Source organism: Schistocerca americana, chromosome 4, assembly GCF_021461395.2.
Source record: "Schistocerca americana isolate TAMUIC-IGC-003095 chromosome 4, iqSchAmer2.1, whole genome shotgun sequence".
Lineage (NCBI taxonomy): Eukaryota > Metazoa > Arthropoda > Insecta > Orthoptera > Acrididae > Schistocerca > Schistocerca americana.
Window position 1 is genome coordinate 589,418,637 of NC_060122.1, and position 21,226 is coordinate 589,439,862.

Consider the following 21,226-nt stretch of genomic DNA (forward strand, 5'->3'; position numbering starts at 1 on the left):
ATGGAAAGCTAGCCTACATTTCCAGAACAATTTGAAAGCTCAATGGATAGCAACCACTTGTTGTCCAGTGTTAATAAGAATGTCTTTCTTCAAGGCTATCTCAAAGGTGAACCCAATGACAAGACATAAAAATGAATGCTACAGTACTAGTGCATTAAGAGACACAACAACTGTTTATTTACCACAAACAGTTATTACTGTAAAAATATTATAGATGATGTCAACCAAAAGAAATTTGTTATGAGCTACTGCAGGCTTCTTCAATCTACTTGGCTTCTGGGATTGGGCTGGGTTGGCTCAAAATGTCATACGTTGCCATTTATTCTTGATCTATGTAATATATCCATATCCAGATGAACCTCAACTCTGAGAACAGAAACTCATGAGCTCACATTTTTTTGCAATTCTTCTATGTAATATATCGATATCCAGATGAATCTCAAACTCTGAGAACAGAAACTCATGAACTCACATTTTTTATGCAATGTTTCACTTTGTATTAAATGTGTATGGACCATGGGAACACTTATTCATACCTAATTTGCAGTGAAAACAGTTTAGCACACATCAAGAGAGTAACAGTCTCACATTTTGAGTTGCTAAGTACATTGTTGCGGATCAGGCTGTTGCATTATTGCTGCAATGATATCAGCTGTGGCACTGAAAATATGATGCTTCGGACTGACTCCTTTATAGCCCTATCATGGATACTAGCAGATATCAACATTTGAAGGTTAATTGCCCCACATGTGGCTTGGTGGAGAGGATGGTGGGAAAGAATCATTGGTTTGGTAAAACAATAGCTTCATACAGTACTTGGGCAAAGCAGTCAATATGATGAGGGACTTCAAACTGTTCTTGTAGGCACTGAAGCTGCAGTCAGCTTGAGACCTATCTCCTAGACCAATGATGAAGTGCTCACACCAGCTGACTTCCTGGTATGCATGAGACTTACTACTTTACCAAATTGGACTGAGCTAAATGACTTATTAAAAAGATTCAAGCCCCAGCAGAAACTAACAGAAGACAAGTCCTGAATAACAGTGACAACCAGAAGATTAGAATTGAAGACATCATGCTTTTTTAGATAAAAGTCTTGCACTGAAGTCTATGAAAAAGAGCAAAGGCAAAGGATTTACAAATTGGCCAGGAAAGAGTATATTTGACTGTTATTCTGAGCACTCCAGAGTGAAGAGAGATTACCAGGCCAATCCAAATGGTTATACCATTGGAGGTTGTCCAGGGTATTGCCACAGTGAACCTATTCCAGAAATCCAGCAGATTTTCCAATCCCTCCTCAAATCCTTAGATCTATCCCAGAAGCCCTCCCCTCCTCTCTTCTTACCCCACCACCCCCAACACTCCTAATTTCTAAAGCTTCCTAAAGTTCATTTAAGGGCCAGTGACTTCAGTCTGTAACTTACCCTCTTGTATAAAAGACACCAATCATTTCCTCCATCGACTCTTCACAGTTCCTGTTCCTTCACTGCCTGGAATCTTGCTCATCACTGCCAATGACTCCTCCCCTCTACAGTATCCCCAACATCCACAGCCTTGCCACTGCTGAACAATACCTTTCCTAATGTCTGACTCCAGACCTACAATTTCCTTCCTGGTAATCATGGCCAACTATATCCTCACCAGCAGTTATTTCTCTATACAGGGTATCATCTACAAACAAACCCCTGATACAGTAATGGGATGCCTACATGGCATCATCCTTTGCCGGCCTATTTATGGGACATCTTGAGGAATTGTTCCTAACCACAAAGAATCCCAAACACCGCACATGGTTCAGGTTAATTGATGACATCTTCAGGACCCAGACCAAGGGTAACAACGCACCATCCAGTTCCTCCAGAAACACAATACCCACTTCTCCGTCTGCTTCACTTGGTCCTCCACAGACCAACAAGCCCCTTTTTTTGATGTTGACGTCCATCTTGAGGATGGCTACATGACTACCTCTGTCCACATCGAACATAAAAACCACCAACAGCTCCTCCACTTCACAGCTGCCACTCATTCCATACCAAGAAGTTTCTTCCATCCAACCTGGTCACCTGTGTTGTCACATCTGTAGAGACAAGCAGTCCCTCTGTAAATATGCCAGTGGTCTTAATGAGGCTTTCACAGATTGAAATTACCCTTCCAGTATTGTCCTAGCCATGTGGCTGTCACCTGTAGAGACAAGCAGTCTCTCTGCAAATATGCCAGGGGTCTGAATGAGGCATTAACAGACTTAAACTGCCCTCCCATCATTGTCCAGAAACAGAACTCCGATGCCTTTTTTCACCAGTCATCTACCATCCACCACTTAGCCATGGTATGGCCATAAAGACTATTTCTCTCATGACTCAGTGCCACCCAGGGATAGAACAACCGAATCACATTCTCCACTGCTATTTTGACTACCCCTCTTTGTACCTGGATATGAGAAATATCCTCCCTACTATTCTCCTGAAGTACACAATGCCCTTATCCACCCCTATTCCAACCCTGCTCCTAATCCCTTGTCTTAAGGTTCGTATCTCTGTGATAGGCCTAGATGCAAGGCCTGTCCCACACATCCTCCACCTAGCAGCTGTTCCAGTCCTGCCACAGGCATCTTGTATCCTGTCAAAGTCAGAGCCATCTGTGAAAGCAGCCATGTAATTTATGCAATCATTTGCAATCACTGACCTGCATTCTACCTGAGCATGACAACTAACAAGCTGTCTGTCCACATGGATGGCCATTGTTGGATACTCATTGTCAAACTGTGACCAAGAGACAGAGGGACCACCCAGTTGCTGAGCATGCCACATAGCATGATGTGCTGCACATCTATTACTACTTCACAATCCCCCCCCCCCCTTCCACTACTGGCCTCAGCATTCACTATTCCTTGTCCTCCACCTGCCTAACCCCTTCTTGCTCCCATTCTAGCACTACTTATACCTTCTATGCCGCTAATGCACTCACATAGTCCTTTCCTCTTCTGTACTTTTCTCCTCTGTCCCAGCACTATCCTGACTGCACCATGTCCCTGCACACTCCTCTCCAATACCTATGCTGTTATCCCTCCCTCTCCCCTCCCCAAACCCCTTCCTGAATTCCACTACCCACCCCAGCTAGATTCCTGTTCACGTCAGATGCAGGTGAGCCAGGCCTTAGCAGCCAGAGACTGTGGCCATGTGTGTGTGTGTGTGTGTGTGTGTGTGTGTGTGTGTGTGTGTGGGTGTGTGCGTGTGTGTGTCTGAGTTGTTCTTGTGTGAATGTATGTGAGTTTCTGCTTCTGAAGAAAGACTTCCTCTGAAAGGCATTCTTTATCATTATGACTGTCTGCATCTCCTCACTGTCTGTCCTATGTGGAGAGTGGGGAGTTGAATATTACCTATAATCAGATTTTAATTGTTCAGACTTTTAATGCTAAATGAGAAAAAAAACATGATCACTAAGTGAAGATGAACAAAAAACTATAATCCTTTAAAACACAGAACCATCTGCCTTATCATAAGCAAGAAGGACTTATTCTTATAGCTGATAATATATAGATAGCACTATTTTGTCAGTGTCCTTGTCTGCCAGTCAATGTTTCCTTAATGGGGTGAATAGCAATCTGTCCTTTTCTTATTGCTGTTAATCTATTCAAATTTTCCATTTTACTAGGTATAAGTCTCTTAATACTACTGTAGTTGCAAAGTAACTCAAGTTTAATACTGATAATTACAAAACTGATAATAGCTGTTTCTAAACCATCACTTTAATTGAGTTTAAGGGTATCACAAGGATCTAATCGCTATAAAACAGCAATTATTGCACTTATTAAAATTTTCTGGCCCCTTATATCATGGTTCAATGTATTTTATTGATAAACCAGAAGTTTTATCACTGTCTGTCTACTTTATAATGGCTTTCAGAGATCAGAGTGAGATAGGAAATTTTAATAATTGAATATACCCAAAATTTATGACAAAAAACTTTATCCTTTCAAATTTAAAAATTAATTTACCACACTGCTGGGTAACCATCACTTTACCATAATAGCATTCTTGATTTCAGTTGCTGCAGTGTCCAACACAGCTTCCAATGTAGTGGCCCAAGTTTGAGCATCCACAACTTGGCGCTGCAACTGGTCTTGCAAATACTGTGCACTATGCAGCTGTTGTTTGAGGCTCTGTACTTGCTGATTGGATGCTGACAGCTCTGATCGAAGGTGCTGCACCTTTCACAATAAATATACAAAATTTTAAACACTCTAAAATAAACAATAACTTCAATGACTTGTAAAAATCATAAAGTAATTCTTTCTGCATGTATCCTTGTTATGGGTACAATGGCTCATTTTCATATTGAGACAGTCTCACCTCAGCAGTAAAGAGGCTTTATTAAGGTCAGGGTAATGTATAATCCATGAAACAGTTTGAACTGTTTTCATTCACTTTTTTCTTGGTTTATTTTTTGTCTGTTAAAATTGTTCCCTGCTGATACATCTAGATTCATCCAACTTATTCATAATAAAAATAAATCCATTTCACACTCAGTGAGACAAAAGTGCAAATATTGCCCCATAATAGAGCATAGTGAAACAGACAAATATGTGTCAAAATGAATTTATTGCTTTGGAAACCTATTCTTTGGAAACTAAATAGAAAGATATGTTTTCCTGTAAGAGTGAGTGTAGATGCAATATGCCATATGGGCATACTGGAATCTATTTTTATATAAAATATCCTGTCACAGTAACGACAGCTGAAAATAATGTGCAATGCTAGTCATTAAAATTGCAAAACTACAAATAAAAATAAAGAATAAAATTTTACTTATAGTGCATATAAATGTTGTATAAAGAACACATGATTAAATTTGTAGGTGATATGGGGATCTACAGGATCCATAATTTAGATCTGATACCCCTGGTGAAAACAACTGCTCCGGTCCAGCAGGATATTGAATCAAACTGAGCTTAAATTATGGATAAAGGTTTATCTCTCTAGGCTGCTTTAGCTCTATACCAGAGTTCATCTATCACAGTGGCTGCTGAATAATAGCAAGCAGTCCTTCAGCAATCGATGAGCAGATGTTCATGGTTAAGAGATCTGGTGAATGTGCTGGCCAAGGCTATAGATGAACATCCTCTGTGTGTAGGTGGGTCAGGACAGCATGGACAACATGTAGTCTTGTGTTAATTTGGTGAAAGATAATGTCATGGACACACTGAAGGTCTTAACACACCAACTGCTGTCCAAATTACCCACTATGAGAACCACAGAACTCATTGGTACCCCATACCATCACGTCAGGAGCTGGGAACTTATGGTTACAACAAAGGCAGTCAGGTAGCATTTGTTCTTCTTCAGATCCTCCAAACATGGGAGTGACTATGATGATCCTCTACACAGAACTGGGAGTCTTCTGAAAAAAAATTGCAGCACTCGTGCACTGAGAGTTCTGTATAAACTTAATTATGTACATCTATAGTTCACACATCCTAAAAACATAAACTCATCTACAGGCAGTGGCAGACCCAGTGGTACCGACTGGCTGCCATGGCATCCTCAGCCCACAGGAATCACTGTATGTGGAGATGGAGGGGAATGTGGTCAGCACACCACTCTCCTGGTCGTATGTCAGTTTACGGGACTGGAGCTGCTACTTCTCAATCTTGTAGCTCCTCATTTTGCCTCACAAGGGCTCAGTGCACCTCGGTTGCCAACAGTGCTCAACGTACAGCATTGTCAACCATCCAAGTGCTAGCTGAGACCGACAGCACTTAACTTCAGTGATCTGATGGGAACCGGTGTTACCTCGGCGGCACATACTGGGAGTTGAAAATCTCAACAATTTCTACCTGTTATTGATACTGATACTGGCAAGGAATTGGTCTGAGAATTTCAAAACCTTATCCAAACCTCTACAATAGCTCCTCAGATTAGAACGGACATCCAAGAAGAAGCAAGCAGGAGATTTCCGTTTATTTATGTGGAGAGAGAAAATTTAATAAAACATTTTTTATTTACTTTCTAAAACATGACTACAACTTACATTTTATGTTTGCATGCATGTTGTTGTTGTGGTCTTCAATCCAGAGACTGGTTTGATGCAGCTCTCCATGCTACTCTATTCTGTGCAAGCTTCTTCATCTCCCAGTACCTACTGCAGCCTACATTCTTCTGAATCTGTTTAGTGTATTTATCTCTTGGTCTCCCTCTATGATTTTTACCTTCCACACTGCCCTCCAATACTAAATTGATGGTACCCTGATGCTTAGAATATGTCCTACCAACCGATCCCTCCTTCTAATTAAGTTGTGCCACAAATTTCTCTTCTCCCCAATTCTATTCAATACCTCCTCATTAGTTAAGTGATCTACCCATCTAATCTTCAGCATTCTTCTGTAGCACCACATTTCAAAAGCTTCTATTATCTTCTTGTCTAAACTATTTATCATCCACGTTTCACTTCCATACATGGCTACTTTCAGAAATGACTTCCTGACACTTAAATCTATACTCGATGTTACCAAATTTCTCTTTTTCCTGAGGGCATACAGCTTTACTCTATGGTTAAATAATGATGGTGTCCTCTTGGGTAAAATATTCTGGAGGTAAAGTAGTTCCCCATTTGGATCTCCAGGCTGGCACTACTCAGGAGGACGTCGTTATCAGGAGAAAGAAAATTGGCATTCTATTGGATATTCTAGGTACTGTCTCTTGGTGTACAGGGAGTTCTGTGTTGTCTAGGATTTTTCTGTATGCTCTTGTGACTAATTGTGATCGCCCAATTTCAAGGGGCTCTATATTTGCTAGGATGGGGAGCCAGGCACATTGGATGTCAATGAGTGATCTGGAGATAATTCAAATTGTCTCCTTCAGTTGGGTGTCCACTTAAGTTACATGTGCACTTATCATTCAGACAGTCAACAGTATTAAGCTACACTGTAGAGAAGGGCTAGATAATTCAAATTGTCTCCTTCAGTTGGGTGTCCACTTAAGTTACATGTGCACTTATCATTCAGATAGTCAACAGTATTAAGCTACACTGTAGAGAAGGGCTAATGCTAAAGTCTTCAGTGTGCTCACACCACAACCCCACATTGTTCCAGTCAGTTTCAACAGGATAACATTTCAAGATTTTGGTTTCTGTTTTGTGTCTTCTAGATGTGAATTATATGTTAGAGTGCAGTCTAATTTTACTTCCAAGTATTGAGTCATATTCTCAAGCCTGATGCATTAGCCATTCAAACAAAGGATACAACCCTATCCCAATTCCTTCACAGTTACTTCTCCTCCTTCAAGTAATTAACAATAAATAAGAAATAGAGTATGAAATTCATCAGAATCATGCAGTAGGCTTGTTAATCCTGTTACTAAAACAAAATAGCAGATGCCTGTATAAGCTAGTTGGGAGCCACTACAGGTGAGTCTCTTCCATCCTGAAATCTTTGGACCTGCCCTTCTTTTCTAACCTTCCCCAACAGGTCCCTCACTCCTCTCTGACAAAGAAACCATCAGTTCTGATAGCTAATTAGTGTGTCCTTTATGATTTTATATGTATGTAGAGGGAGTACAACTTATTTTGCTCCTGAGGATAAATGTTAGCCTTCGGTTTTGACTCACAATTGATTAAAATCTCTTGTATTATCTCAATCCAAACAAATCAAAATGCTTTACAGATAGAGGAAGCATTGAGCAACACACAGGCACATTTAAAAGTACATTAGCAGCAGACTTTACCACCATCTTCAAATGTAAGAAAAGACACACTGGCCCATGTATACACAACTCACACACAATAGGCTCTATCATCACTGGGCATTAAGACCCATCTGCTTTTAATGTGTCTGCCTACCACTCTTTGCCTGCTCTCTGTGGCAACTAGCAATAAATTCCAGATGTTCAATTCTTTAATTTTACAGGTGCCAGAAGTAGAGATCAACATGCATACACTGGATGAGGCTCCATTTGTGAAATTTCAAAACACTTACACGGATAATAATCACAGAAGGCACTATCGAGTGGCTAAATTAATCAAAAAGTTCAGTTCTGCCTTCGCACCTAGAATATTGATCTGCAGACGTAATTCTAGTACACTATGTGTATTCTTACACAATAATGTCCTATGACATTGTGTTCTAATGCAATGCAACTAATATCAAAAAGTATTTATTCAACAGATGTGTGCAGTATGTTTATTGTATAAGGAACATAATTTAAAATTTTGTAGACTCCAGGAAGATCATTAATAAAAATGATTAAATTCTCATATCTGTGAGAGGAGATGAAAGTGTAGATAGAATTTGAGCTGGTTGTTGTGCATATCAGAACAATACTTGAAAATCATTGTAATTTAACTGATCTAATTTCACTCCAAAGTACAAATTAATATTGTACTATTCTAGAACCAGTAAGAAGAAAGGAAGAACAGCTATGTATGCACAAAAATGGTTTTAAGGCACAAAAAATTGTTTTATCTTGTTGAATCTTCAGGTTAATGAAAGCTATTTTAAACAGTAATGTTAATTTTGTGCCACAGTGGTGAATTAGGAAACCCAAAAGTGTGCAGTGTTGACAGTTTGCAAGTCACCAAAGAGAAATATTTTAAGCTTCATAAAGCAGCTAAAGGGAGTTTTAATATGATTATTCTGACTACCTCAATAATCATTGTTTGTAGAGAGTTTAATGTTTATTTTCTGTGAAATAGGCTAGTACAGAGTTCGTTCCATAAGTAAAGAGACCAATTTTTTTCTGACGCAACTCTACACCACAGCGTGTTGTAACCGGCTGGGATAAGTGGAGGAGGGTGTTGGCTTCAAAACGCTCTTTGTCTTATTTGGCTGAGAGCTGATGCAGAGCCAGGACATGCTTTTCCATCAACCCCATTTTGAGTTTATGTAACACGGCACAATGGATCATTTCTGTAGAGCAACGGTACACTATTAAATTTTGCATTAAACTTGGGAAGTCTGCCACCGAAACGTTTCCATTACTTCAGCATGCCTTTGGGACTGATTGCTTGTCCAAATCACAAGTTTTCTGATGGCACAAGTCGTTCATGAAGGGCCAAGAGGAGATCACCAATGAACCTTGCAGTGGACGGCCATCAACCACAAGAGTTGACAAAAATGTGACGTGTGTGCACAGTTGTTTGAACTCTGACAGACAGCTGAGTTTGATATCACAAACTCCAGATGTGTCAAAACAACCATTTTCTGCATTGTGGCCAAAGACTTGAACATGAGAAAGGTGTGTGCCAAACTCATCCCAAAAGTGTTGACTGACGAACACAAGCACATGCAAGTGCTTCAGTGCCAAGAAATGTTGGAAATGTGTGAAAATGATCCTCATTTTTTTAAACTCAGTTATCACTGGTGATGAGTCATAGATTATTGAGTATGACCCTGAGACAAAAATGGAGAGTTCGGAGTTGCTCACCCCATCGTCGCCTCATCCCAAGAAGGCACACATGAGCAAGCCCAGGATCAAAACCATGCTCATTGTCTTCTTTGACGTCAGAGGCATTGTCCACCATGAATTTGTACTTACTGGGACTACAGTGAACTCAGCTTTATGCTTGGAAGTTCTCAAAAGACTGAAAAGGAGAATCTCATACTGCCAAAGCGACATCAAGGACAAGTGGAAAGTTCACCACGACAATGCGCCAAGTCACAGCACCTTCATTGTCAACGACTTCCTGCCCAAGACCAAGAACCCATTGGTTCTCCAGCCTCCCTACAGTCCTGACCTGGCTCCTGCTCACTTTTTTTTTGTTTTCTTGGTTAAAAGGAGTCATGAAAGGAAAACATTTAGACACGATTGAAAGCATCCAGGCGCATGTTACATCATCTCTAAAGGACATTCCGGAAAAGGCATTCCAGGATGCCTTCCTGGCATGGAAACACTGCCTCCAGAAGTGTATCGATGCAAGAGGGTGCTATTTTGAAAATTTTTGATTATTTGTGTGAATATATTCAATAAATGATTTTTTATGAATTTGGTCGCATTACTTATGGAACGCACCTTGTATGTATTGAAAACACGTAGAGCTACATTAGAAAATTTGTTACAATAAAATTTCCTACAGGGATTGAAGCACATAGTACAATAGTAATAAATAATTTCTTATTAGATTTAAGATTGGTGTTACATGTCATTCCAGAAGAGCAATGTCTAACTCTTACCAATGAATGATACTCATGACCCATAAAATAATAAAAATAATTTATTATGTAAAAGAATGGAGAAATGTATGATTAAATAAGTGAAATGTTTCTGAAGAAGGAGGTGTCAATGATAGTGCCTCCAGAAGCAAAATGCTTGTGTTTGAGATTTACTCCAACATAGTGTAGAAGAAAAAGCCCATTGATCAGCTTAATTAAACAGGAAATTATTGAAAATGCGAAAGTTTCTGAGTTAATATGATTCAAATAAGGTAGTTTTAGGAGACAGAAATTCTTGATATGCTAACAACACTTGGAAATTGACCCCATCTGTGGGGTTATGGAGATCAAAGGTTAAAGTGGAAGCGAAATCAAAGGTTAAAATGATTACAGAATGTTAAAGCAGACAGAATCTGCTGTTCTATAATAAAAGCTGTACAATACTTCAGAAACTATATATATCTGATAAAATTGCTTGATGAGTATATTATTACAATTCTACTGAAGTAGCATTAAGAGGCAAATATTGTGAAGGTAAAGCAGTATTGGGTAAAAATATGAGCAAAAGAAAAGATCACTATAGTGAACATTAAAGTTGAATATTACTCATGATGAAACATAAAATAATGTTGTGTGCACAGATAGAAACATATTTTTTTAATGACTATACAAAATTATTAATAGATTGGGAAACATATCGAGATGTCCAGTAGCAGAAAGGAAGAATCCTAATACTACGTTTTGAAAATGAAAGTATGGGAACAGGATATGAGTAGCGGTATATGGAATAAACTGTTCCAATTTATATCTGCACATACATATATTTTGACAATGATCATACATGTTCACACAGTACAAGGTACAAGAACAGACTGAATTTTGAATTTACATGGTGGCTCTGATGAGTGATCTAAGTCCCAAAGATTATGTTATTCATGGTCGATATACCCCCCCCCCCCCCCCCCCCCCCACCTGCAGTATGGAGTACCGCATGTGAGTCTTGAGGGAAGACAATGTGGGCATCAATGCTCATGGTGGTCATATGAAATGGTAGACGCATGACCGGGACCTCCACTTCGACCGGGGCAGGTGCGAAAGCAGAGCAACAGGAGGCAGATCTACCTCAAAGGTGAGCCAGCAAGGATGGACAATGTGGCAGCCAGCCCGAGAGCATGTGGGCGGAACGGCAGATGGCAGGGTGTAGGTGTGGCAAGCCTCAATGCAAATCAAACCGTCCGGCAAGATGAAGGTGCGAATTGTCATCGGGTTGCACTCACGAGGGAGGGTGAGGCTATGCAAAACACTGATCTTTTAACTGGTCATTGGGTGGTGAGACCGCAGTGTCTGTGAGTAGAATGAGAACTTGGTCATTGAAAGTAATGATGGAAATATCATCCATGCGGTGTGGGGGGTACATTCCAGAGCAGGGTGACTATGGGAGAGGGTGTCTCCGTAGTGGATGAGGTAGCAGTGAAACACACACACGGGGTGGAGGTTGATTTGTCTGAGAAACCCACAAAAGCAACGGGGAGGTGTTGGGTGAACAAATCGGCATGGTGGCCCAAGGAGAAACATTGTCAGATGCCACAGTGGGAGGGAGACTGGCGGGAGAGTTATTAGGAGAATCAGACTGAGCCAGCAGAGGGGCATCAGGGTTCACAAATGCTGGTTTGTGTCAGTGTAATGAAACAGTTAGCGGACTGTCTTTGACAACGATATAGAAAGTTGTATTGCCCCACTGGAGGACTTTAAAAGGGCCGAGATAAGGTGGTTGCAGAGGTTGTCGGACTGAATTCTCTCTCAGCATTACATGGGAGCAAGTGTTGAGAGTGGTTGGCACATAAGTGTCCAGTGAGGAGTGGCTGATAGGTGTGTGCAGGCATGAATGTTTGAAGTGAGTGCAAATAAGACTTATGAAATCCGAGGAGGAAGGGGGGGGGGGGGGGGGGGGAATCTTCAGCTACCAGAGGCTGAATGAGTTCCCCTTTTAGGACGGGGTTCTCCTCAAAAACGAATTATGAGATAGTTCCCTGTAAGTCGGCCTTGAAAGTTGAACAAAGGCTGAGCAGCTCCCATGGAATTGCTTTGGACCAGAGGCAGTCGTGGGACCTGAGGGCCATTTTTACAGTGTGGGCCACCATTCTACTAAGCTGTTGCTTTCTGGGTGGTAGGCTGTAGTATGAATTTTCTTTATGCCGCAGACATTACATAAAATGGTGAACAGGGAAGACACAAACTGCCGAACCTGGTCAGTGGTGATGGTGGTCAGGCAACCAATGCTAGGAATCCATGAGGAGATAAAACCCTTGCCCATGGTCTCAGCAGTGATGTTAGGTAAGGGAACTGCCTCCATCCAGTGGGACATGTGGTCGGTTTTGGATAGAATGTATCTGTGGTCCTCTGATGATGGAAGAGGACCGATAAGATCGATTATGTACATGACGAAATCGACGTGGGGGGATGTCAAACTTCCGCAGTGGGAAGGGGGCATGGTGGCTGATTTTGTTGCATTGGTGGGGGATGCAGTTGTGTGCCCAGGTCTGACAGTTCCATTTTATATTTTTCCAAATGAAACGCTTAGAGATGAGCTGTGTAGTGATGTGGACACCAGGATGAGTGAGGTTATGCAGAACGTCGGAGGCCTGCCGGTGCAGGCAGGGTGGGAGTAACGGGCGTAAGGCACCGTAGAAGAGCCACACCACACCTCATTCACAACACCAGGGAATTTAGCTTTGGTAAACACAAGGGATGTTTGAAGGTCCATGAGGAGAGCTTGAGATTCCTCGTTGGAGGCTTGTAGGGTGGCCAGGTTGGATGAGTCAATGATGCTTGAAATCCATGAGGAAAAAATTGCAGTGATGTTGTCTTGGCCTTCGATGTAGCGAACGTTGGTTGTAAATTGGGAGACTAGCACAAAGTGACAGAAACGCCAAGAGGCTGAGTCCTCAGGGGGAGGGGGGGGGTGGGGAGGGGGGATGCAGAAAGCTTCTGTGAGGGGTTTGTGATCCGTGAGGATGAAGAATGAGCGACCCTCCATGTCGGGGTGGAAGTGTTTGATGACCTCATAGACCACAAGGAGTTCTCTATCAAAAGCAGAGTATTTCTTCTGAGCTGTTGATAGTCTTTTAGAGAAGACATACAGAGGGGAAACTGTGTCTGCCTTGCGTTGCTGTAGTACCACTCCCACTGCAATGTCACTGGTGTCCATAGTGATGAACAACTTGGCCAAGGGCTCGGGGTGGGCGAATGTCACGGCATGAGCTAAAGAAGTCTTTAATGCATTGAAAGCCTCCAGTATAGGTGCAGTCCAGTGAATGAGTTTGAGACCTGAAGTCTGTTTACCCGACAGCGAGTCTGTCAGAGGGGCCTGCATGGTGGCGGAAGAGGGCAGGTGACGACAGTAGTAATTTATTGTGGCCAGAAAGTGTTGGAGTTCTTTGTAAGTAACCGGGGGCAGCAGTGACATGATGGCCTGAACGCTAGACTTGGGAGGCTGTATTCCATCGGTGGAGACGGTGTAACCCAAGAAAGTGACGGAGGGCTGACGCAACTGGAATGTGTCTTTTTGCCTTCGATGCCATTGGAGTTCAAGGTCTGGAAGACCATGGATAAAATATTTTCATGTTCCTTAGCTGACTTGCTGAAAATGAGTATGTCATAAAGATATGTGAAGCAAAGCTCGAACTGTCATAAGATGGAGTCAATGAAATGCTGCCACATTTGCGCCACATTGTTCAGGCCAAATGGCATGTAGTTGTATTGGAACAAATCAAGCGGCGTGATAATAGCTGTTTTGGCGCTATGGAAATCTGGTGGTAGGCACGTTTACAGTCAAAAACATTGAAGATTGTAGCACCCAATAACATATGAGTGAAATCATTTACGTAGGGCATGGGGTAATTGTCCATGATGGTATGAGCATTTAAACGTCTGTAATCGCTGCACGTTTGGAAAGAATCGTCATATTTGGGGATGAGGTGAATCAGTGAAGACCAGTTGCTGTCTGATGGTGGCAGGATACCTGCCTCCAAAAGTTTGTTAATTTGCTGCCGGGTGATGCACAACTTAATAGGGTTGAGCTATCTAACCTTGTGCCTAATAGGAGGGCTGGCAGCAGTAACTATCTTGTGTGTCGTTCCATCAGTCACAGAAGAAACCGAGAACTGCACACCAGACTGGTCATTGTCCTGACGCAAAGTTTTTGGACGAGTAGGGCACGACGGGGCATAGCCATTGCATGAGTAGGAAAGGGCAGCCTGAAATTCACATGCCTAGTAAGTGAGCATGGCTTGTGCTCATTTAGAGAGGGTGGCTGCAATGCTCAGCGACTGTCTGCTGTCAACCCTGCACTTGGTAACTGGCATGGCATCAGTGTTGGTATCGTGTGTGGAACAGTGATGGCTGCCAAGTCATGTGGCTGGTGTACGAGAGAGGGGGAACGTTTATCAACATGCGGGGCAGCTGCCTGTGCAGTGGGCGTTGTCATGAGGAGCACTGTCTGAAACTTATGGCACTGAACGTGGTGAGCACATTGGGGGTGCAGAGTCTACCAGACACAAATCGTCACATGTAATTAATATTTTTGGTCTAACCTGACGAGTGTCTAAGCTGGTGTCTGCTGGAGAAGCTTGATTAGGTGGCAGAATTGTGGACTGCAGTTTCAGCAGCAAGGTATGAGACGTGACGAACTCGTTGTAAGTGTGTGGTATGCATTGTTTCAGCTCGTTGTTTTCCCAGCGGAGTTGTGCTGCCAAGTCATATTCTGACAGTAGGTTAGTGACACAGGTCACAATGTCACCCGTGAGGGCAGAGCACTCGCATACTAACTCACATGCCATGAGAGAAACAGAGCATGGAACATAAGTGCGGGAGCACAGTATGTGAGTATTAGTGGGATGGTGTAGCATTGATCCCTGAACTACATTTGGAGAGAGTTTGTAATGGGACAAAAATCCATCCTGAGAATTGGTTCATCAATGTCGGCAATGTAGGAAGTCCATGGAAAAGCACAGAGAAGGAGATAGGTGCACCATAACTTTGGCAGAGTCTGAGGTTTGCAACGTTGATGCATTGACAGCTCATAGAAGTGACCTCATTGGTGAAAAGATGGGGGGGGGGGGGGGGGGGGGGGAGTCATCAATGTACATATGATAGACACGTCAGCACCCATGTCAACTAGGAAAACGAGCTGTGACAAAATGTCAGTCACATACAAATGAATGCTTGCCCAGGTGGACGAGTGGACGGAGTGCAACGTACGAGGATGCCTGTGATGTACCCCACAACACTCGGCATGTTTTTGATCCTGTGGTCGGCGTTTTAGGTGCTGACAAGGTAAGCAGCTAGCATTATCACACAAAAACTTGTGGTACCAGCAGTACAGATGAGCCGGATGTGGCGGTGGTGATGACTGCAGCAGCGGAGGAGACTTGTCCTCATCAATTTGCTCTGGCATGTATACCAGCACATATGTAGTGAGGGCAATCCTGGAGGGCTCAGGCAGTGGAGAGAGTGAGCACATGCTGCCAGGTGATGTAGAAGGTGTGGAGGTGGAGTGAGCCCTGCCTCTGCCAGCAGGCGGCCGGTAAGTGGGTGCAGTTGTGCCAACTAGCGGTGAGTGGTGAGCTGGCTGGTGTTGTTGTAGCAATGAATACAGTTGGTCTGGGATGCGGAGACAAGAACCAACTGACTCATAGGAGTGTGGTAGCAGGTGGATCTGTAGGTAAGTAGGCAGCTTGGCAGACAACACCACCCACAGTGTGATGTCTGGCATGGTATACTCATTCACAAATAGCCTGGTATACTCATTCACAAGTAGCCAAAGGTGGCGCCAGAGTTGTGATGGGGTTCAATCCCCCACGTGTTCCCTGTACAATTATTAATTCTTGTGGTGAGCAGGCAAGGCGTTCTATGATTGTCTTCTTCATGAACTTGTATTTCAGTGGAGGTGTTGGCGAGAGGAGGAGATCACGAATTAAGTCCAAATGATTGTGGAGGTGCATGACGAGGCACAGGAACTTAGAGTTGTCATCGGACACGTGAAGCAACTTGAAAAGATGTTCATCAAGTGTAAAACATGACACTGTGTTGTCCTCGTATAAAGGTGGCAGCTTCCACAGACAACCTGGAGGAGGGGATGTTGGCAGCTTCGGCATCTCTAGGAAAACTAGCTGGTCCGTGAAGGGAGAGGCTATACAGCAGGCCAGTGTGGTAGGCATGGGTGTGTTTATGGTGAAAATGTCCGTAGCAATGGCAGGCTGCATTGTCCTTGATGTGTCACAAAATTACAATGCGACTGATACGGTCAGAACTGTGGGAACAAGCAGTTGCGTGGTAGGCCTTGAGACCCCGTCCCGTAAACTGGGCCATAGGCTACAGGTGCTGAATTGAAATGACCCACCCCAGAAATAAGTCCAGTGCAGCAGACACAGGCAGTGCTGTGAGAGAGGCGAGCGGCTGAATGGCCAGAACTGGGGCCCCCTACTAGTGCGGGAGGGGCAGGGTGAGGGGGAGGTTGTCAGTAACTCGTATGACCAAAGTTTAACTTCTCCACAAATGTTGAACACACACCCCATGAGGTTGCACTATAACTGACCGCTGGAACTTGTGAGAAGTCACATCGGTGTGCTAAGATGCCATTGGAATGCAAAACACTGAAGGAGGCACTTGAACCAACGTGGTCGAAAACTTGAGCAACTGGCTTAGGGGGGTGAGCACAGAGAATTGAGTGCACAAAAATGTTCTTGACTAGTTTGCCAATGAGGCAGAACCAGAACAGGTCATGGTTGATAGTGGCCAGGTGTGTTTTGCAGTAATGGCAGCACTGCACACGGTGCAACAGTAATTGTTGTTGCAGCTCCTTGATAGTCAAAGTACTTGTGCGAACATAGATGGCTTTGAGCATTATACAATCGATCGATAGGTACACAGTTCTGAATATTATGCACTACACACTTCACATGTTGGCAAACACAGTCCGGCAACACAAAACCCGAGTCCATTGTTTGTGTTAGCAGTGTAGCACTCAACCGTTGTAGAGCGACAAAGTTTGAGGTTAACATGGCTGGAGATCATGAATCACTGTCAATTAATGTAGAACCAGTCATTGGTGAAGGAATGAAGAGGTCCAGTGATCATTGTTGTGCTTCAAAGTCTTCGAACAAAGCATTGGGTGAGGTGGCCATGGTGCCGTGCGCATAACCTGTTGATTTACAACACCCGGCAGGGAAATTTTGGAAGACATAGAGACTTCGGGGTCACCAATATGGGAACAGGATATGAGTAGCAGTATACAGAATAAACTGTCCCCATTTATGTCTGCACGTACATATATTTCAACAAGGATCATACATGTTCACACAGTACAAGGTACAAGAACAGACTGAATTAACGTGGTGGCTCTGATGAGTGATCTGAGTCCCAAAGATTATGTTATTCATAGTTGATAAGACCTATTGATGCCTCAAACGTATCAGCTTTAGGAGGCAGCAGCAGGTAAAGATTTTTTATAAGGAGTTGTCTTCAATTGTGAAAGTCATGACTTATTTGCATAAATAAATATATGAGTTATGTATAGAACTGAATTCATGGCAAAATCATTCATTTAAGTGTGAGGACATGAGGTGTTACATTTCAGTCCAGATGAGTGATGCTTGACACAATTTATGATATAGGATAGTACAGCTACAGTGAAAATTACTTATGTTCATGTGGCAAGCCATGTCTTAAAGATGAGCCAGTGATTGCACTCAGTTTGCAAGAGAAAGTTGCTATGTGGGTCCAATGTTTATGCTCCCTGAGTATACCAGCCCATTTTAAAGTATCAACCCAGAAACAAAAGGAGGAAGTGAACAATGACTGTATCAAGTTGAGAGACAAATGAACATTGTATTGTAGATTCATTTTCATTTTGAATTATGGGATCTGAGTTTATAAGTAGAATTTTTGAAGAATTGTTATATGGAGAGTCCTATACTGGTTTAGTCCCATGATCAGAGATTGAATATGGGGGAGCAGATGCAGGAATCTTGCACTGCTGCTCATAGCAAGGACCTAGTGGTATTGGTTTGCCATTGCCTTCCTATAAACAGTGATGAATGCTTGTAGAGTGTGGTGTTGAGTCTGTATTGTTATGGATGGAGGGAAGAGAGAGGGCAAAACACAGTGCCAGCATATAACCTACACCTCTTGGAAAACACTGATGAAGCTGCCAAGCTAAATGTACCTGTCCATGAACGGATCACCATCAACAGCATCACAGGCCACACTTCATGAGAGGTTGAACTTAATCCAGTACACTGGTGCATATAATAGTGATCCGACATTTTTTGTTTCCACTTCTCTTCTTCTTGCTGGCCAGACACTGGCAGTGAAAATTTCTCCCACCACCAGGATTGGAACAGGCTTACTTCCATTTTGAACACCACTGCACAGATGTGTGTTAGTGAGCTCAGCTACGGAGGGAGATTTTTGAAGAATACATGACATACATTTTCATGAAGTGTAACACCTTCACTAAAGTAAAGTAGAGTTTGTTCTAAATCATAGCCTTCCAGCAAATACTCCATAATCACGTGAAGAAGTCCAGTGTTGATCTATCTGAGGTCTACCAAGCATATGTAATTGCTCTCTGAAGCAGGGCATTTTCCCAGATAGACTGAAGTATGCCATTGTTAAACCACTGTATAAAAAAGGTGATACAACTGATGTCAACAACTACCACCCAATCTCACTTCTGACTGCCTTATCCAAAATTCTTGAAAAAGTAATGTATTGTATAGCAGCTTCACACCTTTGTAAAAATAAAGTTTTAACAAAATGTCAGTTTGGTTTCCAGAAGAGTTTCTCAACGGAAAATGCTATATATACTTTCACTAATGAAATATTAAATGCTCTGAGTAACCGGAAGTCACCCGTTGGGATTTTTTGTGATCTATCAAAGGTTTTTGATTGCGTAAATCATGGAATACTTCTAGATAAGCTCAAGTACTGTGAATGGGACAGTACTCAAAAGGTTTAAATCATACATAACTGGAAGAGTGCAGAAAGTTGAAATAAACAGTTCACATAATATGCAAAAAACTGGTTACTTCTCAAACTGGGGAACAATCAAGAATGGGGTGTCACAAGGTTCTGTGTTGGGTCCTCTGCTGTTCTTAATATATATTAATGACTTGCCATTCTATATTCACGAAGATGCAAAGCTGGTACTTTTTGCCGATGATACAAATATAGCTATCACAACCAACAGACAAGAATTAACTGATGAAATTGTAAACAATGTTTTTCAGAAAATCATTAAGTGGTTCTCTGCAAATGGGCTCTCATTAAACTTTGACAAAACACAGTATATACAGTTCCACACAGTAAATGGAATGACCCCATTAATAAATATAGACTTCAATCAGAAATTGGTAGCTAATTTAGAATATTCAAAATTTCTAGGTGTATGCATTGATGAGGGGTTGAACCGGAAAAAACACACTGAGGATCTGCTGAAACGTTTGAGTTCAGCTACTTATGCTATTAGGGTCATTGCAAATTTTGGCGATATACATCTGAGTAAATTAGTTTACCACGCCTATTTTCATTCTCTGCTTTCGTATGGCATCATATTCTGGGGTAACTCATCACTGAGTAAAAGAGTGTTTATTGCACAAAAGCGTGTAATCAGAATAATTGCTGGAGCTCATCCAAGATCATCCTGCAGACACTTATTTAAAGAGCTAGAAATCTTCACTGTAGCCTCACAAATATATATATATATATATATATATATATATATATATATATATATATATATATATATATATATATATATATATATATGAAATTTGTTATTAACAATCCAAACGAATTCAAAAGTAATAGCAGTGTACATGGCTACAACACTAGGAGAAAGGATGATCTTCACTACTCAGGGTTAAATCTAACTTTGGCTCAGAAGGGGGTAAATTATACTGCCCCAAAAGTCTTTGGTCACTTACCTAATAGCATCAAAAGTCTGACAGATAGCCATATAGCATTTAAAAGGAAATTAAAAGAATTTCTTAATGGCAACTCCTTCTACTCATTAGATGAATTTTTGGATATAGTAAGTGGGTAATTTCCCAAAAAAAAAAAAAAAAAAAAATAAAAAAATAAAAAATAAAAAATAAATAAATAAATAAAAATATTGAGTGTCATGTAATATTTTGTCTAATGTACTATCTTGTATAGACATCTTTTATTAACCTGACACGTTCCACATCATTACAAAGTGTCATATTCATTATCTAGATTGTAGATTGTAGATTGTATTTTATTGGTCCTGTTGTCTACGTAGCAGCTTATGCATAAGACATTGGACAAGTCAAGTTATAAATATACAGCCTGAAAGTAATTTCAAGGCATACATATTTAAGCTTACAATAATACACTTAACACACAAGTATTTATATAACACATTTCATAAATTTAAATATTCTTCAATGGAATAAAAGCAGTGATGCTGTAAATATGACTTTAGAGATTTTCCAAATGTATTGACCTCAGTGATAGCTTTTATGTTTTCAGGAAGTTTGTTATAAAGCTTAACTCCCATGTGAAAAGTACCTTTTTGGTACAGTGCTGTGCTGATTTGAGTCATATGTAAGTTCCTGTTTTGTCTGGTAAAGTGCTCATGTATATCACAGTTTTTTTGTAGCCTCTGGTCCTTGCCTATTACATTTAATTTAAAGAACAAAAGGGTTTCCATAATGTATACACACGGTAATGGGGGAATACCAGATTTCTTAAACAGGGGTTTACAAGAGTCTCTAGGCTTGCACCCAAACAAGATTCTAATGGCCCTTTTTTGTAGTTTAAAAGTGCTATTAGCTATTTTAGAGTTTCCCCAGAAGGTGACCCCATATCTAAGACGAGAATGAAAGTACGCATGATATGCGTTCAATACTGTTTTCTCACTACAGCATGATTTTAATGAACAAAGAAGATAACATGTTTTGCTCAGTTCTGCATTGAGACATTCAATATGCTTATTCCATCTGATGTTACTCTGCAGCCAAAGTCCTGAGAATTTGGTTTCAGTACTGTTACCAACTGGTT

General features: G+C 41.5%; 1 protein-coding gene across 1 annotated transcript in view; it reads right to left on the reverse strand.

Moving 5' to 3' along the window:
* The window catches only part of LOC124613635, a 117,312-nt gene extending 98,604 nt beyond the window's left edge, over nt 1–18,708 (reverse strand). The window contains exons 1-2 of the mRNA XM_047142349.1: nt 18,631–18,708; nt 4,022–4,207 (exon numbers count right to left, since the gene is read on the reverse strand). Of these exons, the coding sequence (XP_046998305.1) occupies nt 4,022–4,207; nt 18,631–18,708 (264 nt within the window). The remainder of the gene's footprint in view (nt 1–4,021; nt 4,208–18,630) is intronic.
* Between the last annotated feature and the right edge of the window lie 2,518 nt (nt 18,709–21,226).